The following is a 10,197-nucleotide window of genomic DNA, read 5'->3' as shown; positions in this document are numbered from 1 at the left end:
TCTTAAAAAAAAATAAGAGTCAGCCTTAAGGGAAGGAAAGTACAGGTAGGCCTGGGCTCGAATCTCCCCCTTGCTGGTCTGACCTTAGGTGGGCCCGCGGTTTCTCATCAGGAGGATGTGGACTTTGCAGCTGGCCATGAGGACCCGGCTTGAGGACCACACAAAGTCACTGAGACATAAGGGTGGAGTGTGCCTCCTTGAGAGTGTTGTAGGAAAGACGATGTTAGGGTTCAAAACCGACGGCCAAGAAAGAATTCTCCACAACGTCTCCACCATGCAATAGGTGCCCTCCTTACTACCCATCACCACCTAGCCCAGTGCCCCACCCCCCTCCCCTCTGAAGCCCTCAGTTTGTTTCCCAGAGTCCACAGACTCTCCTGGTTCATTCCCTCTTCAGATTACCGCCCTTCATTCTTCCCTTCCTTCTCCTACCGTTCTACTTCTTATCATCAAAGGAACTTTCATATGTTAAAGAGGACCTCCAAAATGCTGGAGGCCTTGCCTTTGTCAAGTTAAGGTTGCTTTTCCCTCTCGCAAGGTATTAGCACGGAGATAGTTGGGGGATTCCTGAAGAATGTCACACATGTGCCCCCCAGGAGCAGGGGGAGAGGGGGGTGTCAGCTTATGCTTTGTCTTCAGCCAGCCTTCTGCTCCCTCGCACCGGGGAAGGCAGAGTGGACTGCTTCTGGGCCCCCGAAGATGGCGAAGATGGCGTGGGCTGTGGCCATCCCAGTGAGACACCGGCGAGAGAGGAAGCCCAGGGTCTGCCGCCATCGCTGTGACGTGTCTTGAAGTTTCGCTGCAAATTGTGTCGCAAAACCCTAGCTATTAATATTGTGGAGTTAGAGCAGAAGAGGAGCCAGAGACGGGAGACAGACTAAAGATGGACTTCAGAAGCCACAGATCACAGAGCTGTGGAAAGTGCTAGAATACACTGCTCAGCGATTACTCTGTGAGGAGAACCTCAAACCCTCCGAGTCCCCTAAGGCTGGAAGGCCTCGCCCTGCCGAAGAGCTGTACTGCGGAGCGCTGCAGGTGAAGCCGCCCTGCGTTAGACCCGCGTCTCCCGGAGGCACCGGCCGCAGCCCGCAGGCAGGTCTCTGGGCCCAGAGCCAGGAAACCCTATGCGCGGCCGCCGGCCGGGGGTGTGGCCGCACCCGCGTCCTGGGCGGGGGGTGCTCTCCAGGGGGTGGGCCCGGCCCTGCGACCCGCAGGACCCACCGCCCCGAAGCTGGCAGGGACTCCCCAGCGGGCGGGGCCGCCGGAGAGGGGCAGCTGACACCGCACGACGACGCACGGGGAGACCCAAACACTCGGAAAAGCGTGTTCTTCCTCTCGGTCACACTCGATTCCAGCGCTTAGCGGTGCGAGCGGAGCCCCTTTCGCGCGCCCTGCCCTCTGCCCCGCGGCTGAGCGCCCTCCGCACACGGTCCGCGAGCGCGCGAGTCCGCGAGTGCGCGAGTGCGTGAGTCCGGAGAACGCCGCGCGCACCCGCACGGCCCCGGCCCGGCCGTCGCCTAGCAACGGGGCCGCGAGGGGCTCGGCAGCGCTGGGCCCGCCCCCGGGGCTGCCCCTGGGGAGACAGCGCCTTCCTGTGCTCCCGGAAGTGGCGTTAGTGCCAGGCCCCTCCCCAGCAGAGGCGGAAGTGGCGCCGCCCGGGCCTTTTGCGTTCCGGGGTCCCTCAGCCCAGCGCTGTGCCTGGGCCCATGGCCGCCTACTCCTACCGCCCGGGTCCCGGGGCCGGCCCAGCTGGAGGCGCGGCGCTGCCGGACCAGAGCTTCCTGTGGAACGTTTTCCAGAGGTGAGGCCCGGCGCCACCCGGGCGCTTATGAGACTCCACCGGCCTTCGCTCCGTTCTCCTCCGCCCCCGGCCTCCTTCCTGGCTTCCCACCGGCCTCCCCCGGCCTCCTTCCTGGCTTCCCACCACCCTCCCCCGGTCACTCCCCGGGTTCCTTCCCGGCTTTCCACCGGCCTCCCCCGGCCTCCTTCCTGGCTTCCCTCCGGCCTCCCCCGGCCTCCTTCCTGGCTTCCCTCCGGCCTCCCCCGGTCACTCCCCGGGTTCCTTCCTGGCTTCCCACCGGCCTCCCCCGGCCTCCTTCCTGGCTTCCCACCGACTTCCCCCGGCCTCCTTCCTGGCTTCCCTCCAGCCTCTTCCCGGCCTCCTTCCTGGCTTCCCTCCGGCCTCTTCCCGGTCTCCTTCCTGGCTTCTCTCCCGCTCCCCCGACCCCCTGCGGCCTCTTTCCTGGCTTCCTTCCTTGCTTCTCTCCCGCCTCCCCTGGCCTCCTTCCTGGCTTCCTTCCGTCCTCTCCCCGGCCTCCTTCTTGGCTTCTCTCCACCCTCCCCTGGGCTCCTTCCTGGCTTCTTTGGTCTTACCCCCTGCCTCCTTCCTGCTTCCCTTCGTTCTCTCGTCACCCTGGCCTCCATCCTGGCTCCCTTAGATCTCTCCCCGGCCTCCGCCCGACACCCCCAGCTCTCTGCTGCTGCCCCCTGGGCACGTCCCTCCCGCCGGGGCCCTTTCGAGCCCGCTGCAGATGCTCAGGGGTCGCGGCCACACCCCTTCCCCTGCGACACCCAAGACCCCACCGCTGAGGGGCTTGCTGCTCCTGGAGGGTCTCCTGGGGATGCTTGAGGTGACCAGAAACACAGACTCTTCAGCGCTGTTACAGTGCCAGTGGTAGAGAAAGAAGCTGGTTACCGTAACCGCAGCGCCTTCTGTCCCAGGTCGTCCTTCGTTCCAAGTGAATGAGTGACCGAGACTCAGATGACTCATGGCCAGGAGAGGACTTGTCTGAGGCGGTCTTTTTGCTGTTTGTGGAAGGAGAGAAACTGGTGTGGGTGGAATTCAGACTGGCCAGGGGAAAACGAAGGAGAAAGCTGGAGAAGGTGTAAGGAGAGAGACAAAATTGGTTCCGTGTCTCTGGGGAGAACTGACTTGGACTTTGGTAGGTGGAGTGCTGAGGACGAGAAGGCGGTCTGCGGGGTCTTTATCGCCCAGCAGAATGGGGGAGTGAGACACCCTAGCTGAGCACAGTGGAAGGTCCCTGGGAAGGAGCATGCCAGGGTGAACGCAGGACTGACGCAAGGAGTTACAGGTTTATGCTTTGCCACGTTTTGCTTGTTCTGCACTTTTAATCACCAGCTTAACTGGTCTTGATTTTGTAGGGTTGATAAAGACAGGAGCGGGGTGATATCGGACAACGAGCTTCAGCAAGCATTATCCAACGGTGAGTGGGACCTGGCCATCAGGACTTCTACTGAACTTTGAGCCTGACCCACCTGTAGTAAGCAACTTCTTTGTCCAAGTACAGAGGAGTTAATTAAGGCCTAACTGTTACTACTGGCACGTGGTGGAGGTGCTTCTGATTTATTTTGCCAAGTGATATCCTGCCCTCAGAGCCTTGCTGAGCTAGGACTAGTGCAGGGAAGCGCTTCTTGAGAAATTGAGGTTGGGGCGCAGGTTTAGGGGAAGGGTAGGAAGCTTAGCTTTGTGCAGCAGATCCATTTGAGGTATGTTGAAGGTAGTCCAGCTTTGTGACCTCCCTGGAGAGGGTCATCAGAGTGCTGAGGCACCATGGGGAAGTGATTGGGATGTTGGAGGTGTGGCGCTGGCAATTGGATTGTGGGAAGGTGGTCTTATGAGTGGGGGAATATGAGGTGTTCGGACAGGGTTACAGGATCATAGCTGTTGTGTGGCGGTGTGTTGGGGTTCTCCATGGAGTTCTGTTCTTGCTGATTCAGGGTGATTAATCCATGGAGATACTGTTTGAGATCTTTTACGTCATTAAATACTTGGCTGTGTTGCCCTTTATAAAAATCCCTTAGATGCCACTGTCTTTTCTGATTCTTAGATTTGTAGCTGGTCTTTCCAGAGGTGTGCCATTTAAGGTAGAAAAGGGGTTGATTCGAAGATGTCGGAAGGCTAATTTTATTAGTGGGAAGCAGTTTCATGTTCTAGAAAGAGTAAGGATGCCGGCACTGCCTCACAGGACTGGATATCAGGTGGTTAAAGGAGTATGCCTGCCCTCCTTTTGGGCACACACCAGGCATTTAGTGTTACTCTATTCATTGCTTCATGATTTGCATGAAGTGCAGGATTTGTATTTGCAGATTAATACGTTTAAAAAACGGTAGCCACTACTGACTTCTTTTTCCAGTATTTAATACATGGGATGCAGATACTGGTGTATGACTTCATGTGTGATTTATGTAACTGTGTTCGGGGAAACTAAGAAATCTCTTTACTGCTGCTTTGATGATTGTGCCTGCTTGGTTCTTCTCCTATGATTAACCCCTTTCCATTTTTTGTGTCTCCAGGGCTTGAGTTACACTTAGAGGAGTAGAAGACAGGGTTACTACTAGGAAGATGTCAGAACAAGCTGGAATCCAGCAGGCTATGATCTGGCTTAAAACTTTCTAACTGTTGGGGCACCTGGGTGGCTCAGTCAGTTAAATGTCTGACTCTTGATTTTGGCTGAGGTCATGATCTCAGAGTCGTGAGATTGAGCCCTCCCCCCTCCGCAAGTGTGTGCACACTCTCTCTCAAAGAACAAAACACTTTCTAATTGTTGACCAGACAGATGTCTCACATCATATGTTATAGAGAGTTAGCCGCTGCAGTGAGTGCCCTCAGGGGTCATGCTTTGCAGGCATTCCTTCTGAGTTCTTTTCCAGTAAGTGAGGACCAATTCATGACCCATTTGGACATCTTTTTGTCTGTTTGCTTGAAGTTTTGAAAGTGCCACCCAGGTTTGGGGTTTGTGTGAAACCTGCACCGGGAGTGATGGTCACACTGACCTCATTATCCTGATGGTCTCCACCCTGGGGGTTCCTGTCTGGATTCAAATCCTCGCTCTACCGGTTCTAGGAATGTGACCTTGGGCAAGGACTTGATCTTTCTGGGTGGGTGGATGGAGGAAATGCATGCACAGTGCTTGGTACAGTGCCTGGCACGTAGCAGGGTTCAGTGTTGTCACTGAGAGTATAGTAGTAGTATTGTTACTGGCCGGGGAGCCAGCTCAGGGAATGGTGATGATGATAGTTGCCACTTAGTGAACACCCATTGTGTGTAGGCTCTGTGCTGGGCACTTGCAGACCTAATCTCAGCATGGCTGTTTGAGCCCTGGGGGTGTGGTAGCGGGACCTATTCTGATCTGTAGGGTTAGGCTCCTGTATTTTCACTAGAGGCTGTCAGTGCTGCCCTTAGTTCAGCTGGTGGTTGAAGAGTACAGGTCTTTGTCACAGCGTAATCTTGGGCTCAACTTCTACTAAATATCCACCAGGAACCTGTTTAAAAGAGATCGAATTTTAACAATTGCCAATGTTTTGTTCACTGTTGCTGGGATACTTTGAAATCAATACCTGGTTGAACCCAACTAGTAAGCATGGTCTGGACTGTCTCTGGCCCTTGTGGAAGCACTGGTATTGAGTGGGATTCCCTCGGCTTTCGTTGGAGGCATTTAAGAACTGGCCCCATGCAGCAGGTAGCCACTGTTAACTTGGAGAGGGCAGGCACTGCAGCCACCGCCCCCTCTGTGCCAGGGATGCCGGGGATGCGGCCGTCTCCTTCTCCCTGGGAGCATGGTGCCTCTGGTGTTCTAAGCACCTGTGGCGGCTGTTTTGTCTTGTTTTGTTTATATCTTACTAGCCCTGAATCTTTTAACCAATTACATTTTCCTCTTCAAATTAGCTGCTAAAAAATTGAAATTGGTGATTTGCCACTAGCGTTTAGAAAATTTAGAATTTTGAGAGGTCAATTCTACTAACCTAGTCTTAGCTCCCCTACTTTCTTTCTTTCTTTTTTTTTTTAAAGATTTTATTTATTTATTCGACAGAGATAGAGACAGCCAGAGAGAGAGGGAACACAAGCAGGGGTAGTGGGAAAGGAAGAAGCAGGCTCATAGCTGAGGAGCCTGATGTGGGGCTCGATCCCATAACGCCGGGATCACGCCCTGAGCCGAAGGCAGACACTTAACCGCTGTGCCACCCAGGCGCCCCTAGCTCCCCTACTTTCTTATCCTCCTACTTTCCCTTCCCATTCAGTGTCCTTAGAATTTACTTCATTTTTGCACTACCGTGGATATCCTTATGAAGTTCTGTAAGCTCTTTCTGCAGTGGAGCAGGTATTAATGATGCCGGTTCCCAGAGTCGGTGTTACTGTCGTTTGCTGAGTTATCCCTTACAGCTCTCGAGCTGTAGAGCCAGGATCTAAACCCAGATGTGTGCTGCTGGTGCCCGCGGCGCTTCTGCTCACGTTGTGCTGTGGGCTTACTTCTCACAGGCACTCAGAGCATGCTGAGCCCCGGTATCTTCCCCCCTGTCTCCATGCTGTTGTCCACCCCCTTGCATGGGGTCTGTATGCCTTCTGCGTAGAGTGCCTGCCTTCTGTTGATGGGAGCTGAAGCCGTGTACGTCCGGAGTTCAGATTTCCTGCCTGTTGAGCCAGTGTGGCGTTGCTGCATTGTCTTTGGCACCCTCCGGTCCTGCTCTTGTGATGACTGTTGCAGCTTTCTTTGGCCACCAGACTGCCCGCCCCTTGAGAGAAGGCCAGGCTGGCCTCCTCTGCACAGTTGTAGTGTGTGCACAGAAACTGGCCCCTGGACGGGCCCGTCTTTGTCCTCTTCGCTCCCCTTGACTTCCAATAGCTGATGCAGTTGAAATTATTTTGACTTCAGATTTTTCTCTCAGGAGTGGGTTTCTGTTTTCATATTAGAACTGGACTATTAGGCTGTTTCAGGACATTGGTTTACTTAGTCTATTACTGGTGGGAAAACTGAAGTTTCAAACTTATGTGGTTTCTCACTTTAAATCTGTGTGTGTGTGCTCTCTGCTAAAATGTAGTTGAAACCATCCTGAAAGAGTACTTGTGGGTCCCATACACTGAGTCCTTTATAAGACTTTTTTCCACAGGAAAGCTTCTAAAATTGGCTGTTCTCAGGGAGGTATGTGGTTACTAGGTATGAAGAAAGACAGAAGAAGACTGTTCTCTTGCCTTCTTTTTGAAATGACATGTCATAAACTATCTTCAGTTTGGTACCTTTTTTTTTTTTAACTTGCACAGTATTTCTGGGAATTATGGGAATTTAATTTTGCTCAAGCCTCTTTTTTGTGCTTTTGCAGGTTTGCCTTCACATAACCTATCAGGTATTTTGTGGAGACGTTTTTTTAACTGCATTTTAAAAGATAATAATTCATATATTCTTCCTAAGGTATTTTTATCAAAATAGAGTTCCAGCTGTCTTGGGGATCCCATATTAAGAAGAAATGAGGGAAATCAGACCATACAAGCAGATAGATAGTCCCCTGCTGACCGTGCTTCTGATCCCATTGCTGCTTCTGCCCCCACAGGCTCAGTTTTGTGGGGCAAGGGTGTTTGCTGCTGCTGACGCAGGAGGGGCAGTTTGAGATTTACCTGCAGCTTCCTTCTGCCTGTGTGTGGGGAAGGACTGGCTTAGCAGGCCTGGATTGCTCAGAGCCTGCTCCTTCCCAGGAAGGGCTTTGATGGTTGGCTGCCTCCTGCGATGTTCTGACTGAGAAGAGTGTTTTGTCCACCAAGGGCCTTGAGCTGTGTGATACCTGTTTGCCTAGATAGTTGATAATAACGGTATGATTTTATGCCCTCTGGGTATTTGGAGCTTCCATGATGGACTGCCAAGAGAAACCCTGGACTTTAGACACGGGAGCTTCCCTAGCGGGCAGCACTTGGCCTGTGTCCTTCCAGCTTGTAGCTGGAGGAGTAAGCATGTCCTGGGCTGCACTGGTGTCCACTGGATTTCTCCTGGTGCCTTTTCCCCGCTGGTTTTACTCTGTCCTTTCATTGTAACAAACTGAGTGTTGTCGTGAGTCATGAAGCCCCAGGCTGTTCTTGAGGACCCTTGGTACAGCCTGTCCTGTCTGCTCTTTCCAGAAACACGCCCAGCCAGAGTTTCAGATAGAAACAAAAGAAAGTTAGGATTTGGTGGACCTGGCTTTACTTCCAAGTTACTCTGTAACCTTGGGCGTGTCGTGCTTCTGGCCCCAGTTTCTTTGGATGTAAAGATAGGAAGACTGGAAGTTTAGATCCTTTTCCCCCTTGAGTCAAGCCCCAGTTCACCAGATCGTGCATCTGCCTGGTTCAGAACTGGGGGACAATGTATCTACTGGGATTGAGTTTACAGTGTTTCACTAATAGTCATGTAGATTGTTTCTAATTTTCATTAATAAAAATACTGTAGTAATTTGACCCCAAATTTCATAGAGCCAGTTTCTAGAAGTGATATTTATCATATCAAGGGCTATAGGCATCATTAATGCTGTTGATCAGTATTTAGATTGCTTTTCAGAAAGGCCGTATTTCTTTTTTTTTTTTTTTTTTTTTTTTTTTTAAAGATTTTATTTATTTATTCGACAGAGATAGCCAGCGAGAGAGGGAACACAAGCAGGGGGAGTGGGAGAGGAAGAAGCAGGCTCATAGCAGAGGAGCCTGATGTGGGGCTCGATCCCATAACACCGGGATCACGCCCTGAGCTGAAGGCAGACGCTTAACCGCTGTGCCACCCAGGCGCCCCCCGTATTTCTAGTTGTGCTATTTAAAGCTGTAATTGAAGAAAAATGGTCAAGTGTGGAATTCTGCTGATTCTGAAGAGGCACCAAAGTCTTGCAGATTCTGCGCGTTGAACGCCAGTGCTGTGTGCCCCGGCCTCAGGACTTGCTACACCCCTTCCGTTGGTAGAGAAGCCCAGGAAGGCTGGGAGCTGGTCTGATGAAGGAAAGTGGAAAGAGATCACCAGCAATGACCTTTTTAAAAAGTCTGATTTTTATTTTTATTTATTATTAAATATTATTTATTTATTTATTTATTTATTTATTGCCCCAAAAGATTCCCCAAGTAGTTAGTTATCTCAATTGTGCAAATGCTTGATGTCATGAAGTCAACCCTCATCCACTCACTAAAGCCAACATTTAAGCTTGTGGTTAACAGGACATAATTTCAAGAAAGAAAACTCTGTGGAGAGTAGAAAGACAATACATTATCACAGAGCAGAATGGGTTTTTTCCCCCTTCGAGAATGGGGATTCCTGCAATCATTTGCGTGCTTGAGGGCTAAGTGGGAAAATGATAGAGCGCCGTGATGGGCACCAGCTACGGGCACCGTCCCTTCCTCTACAGCTATAGCTGGTCCCTTAGGCTGTCATCATTTGTGTAGGGTTGCTTAAAGCTTTAGCACTGTTCTCTAATTATGGGGCAAAAAAATGTACTAAATTTACATGGAAAATCAGGTTTCTATTTTCTTTAGTTCTTTGAGATGAAATTAAGCAGGACTTCTAGGTACAGTGATCATGTATTTCTAAGTGAAAATCTGACAAGAAGTCTTTCTCAAGGTGAGTGGTTCTGACATCCAAACATGTTGGTGTCTGGGAAAAGCAGACAAGAATGTTTGAAATTGGGGATGGCCCAGAAAATCTGGGATAAAGGGTCACTAGGGGTGCAGGGCTTGTGAAAAAGTCTACCTGTATAATGTACCCTCTGTTTTCAGTGAGCTGTGTTAAATATTGGTTATTTGCACTGTACTGTGTTTTCTTACAGAAAACTGTTTTATAAACTACTTAGATTTTCAGGCTGACACTCAGGTGCATTTAACACTTAATATATCTGAAGTATTAAATGTCCACATGTTGCAGTATTTCGGCTTCACCGTGGGTTGTTTGAGCTTTGATGTTTAGTCTGAGAACCAGGCCACAGGACCTACACATGATAAACAGTCAGTTAACTGTTGGCTGTTATTATCCCTTGGTTTCTTCGGAGAGTCAGGCCCCATTTGGGTAACAAGAAGGATGCGCAGAGGAGCCTGCCTCCACGTTCCCTTACACAACAGCCCTGCAGAAAACCTGTGCGTCTCGCGCTAGAGGGCCACCTCTCTCCATCCTTGACTCAGCCCAGGATGACCTGTTGCTCTCCTGAGCCTGGGACCACTGCCATCCTAGAATCCTCCAGTATGGGTGCTGGTTCCCCTGGGCCAGCTCAGGGATGCACCCTCTGTAGGCATTCCCTGCATGCCTGTCCAGGTGGCACTGGGCCCTCACCACAGCAAATGTGCGTGTTTGTACATTACGTAACTGTTGGACTTGTGTCGCTTTTGTTTCAAACTTCTCTGGCCAAGTCATTTGCAGAGATGGCCCCATGACGCTTCTGCTCACAGTCACCATGGACTGGGGGGGGGGG

General features: G+C 51.4%; 1 protein-coding gene across 3 annotated transcripts in view; it reads left to right on the top strand.

Annotated features, from left to right (window-relative positions):
- The first annotated feature begins 1,620 nt into the window (after window positions 1–1,620).
- Window positions 1,621–10,197, top strand: part of PDCD6 (programmed cell death 6) — a 20,663-nt gene continuing 12,086 nt past the window's right edge. The window contains exons 1-2 of one of the 3 annotated variants that reach the window (XM_011234105.3): window positions 1,621–1,801; window positions 3,163–3,224. In XM_011234105.3, the coding sequence (XP_011232407.1) occupies window positions 1,707–1,801; window positions 3,163–3,224 (157 nt within the window). In that variant the 5' untranslated portion in view covers window positions 1,621–1,706. The remainder of the gene's footprint in view (window positions 1,802–3,162; window positions 3,225–10,197) is intronic. The other 2 variants (XM_002926639.4, XM_011234108.3) reach the window with 2 other exon arrangements.

This window comes from Ailuropoda melanoleuca, chromosome 3 (assembly GCF_002007445.2).
Source record: "Ailuropoda melanoleuca isolate Jingjing chromosome 3, ASM200744v2, whole genome shotgun sequence".
Taxonomy (NCBI): domain Eukaryota; kingdom Metazoa; phylum Chordata; class Mammalia; order Carnivora; family Ursidae; genus Ailuropoda; species Ailuropoda melanoleuca.
The sequence above is the reverse complement of the archived record's forward strand: the minus strand, read 5'-3'. Positions and strand labels throughout refer to the sequence as shown.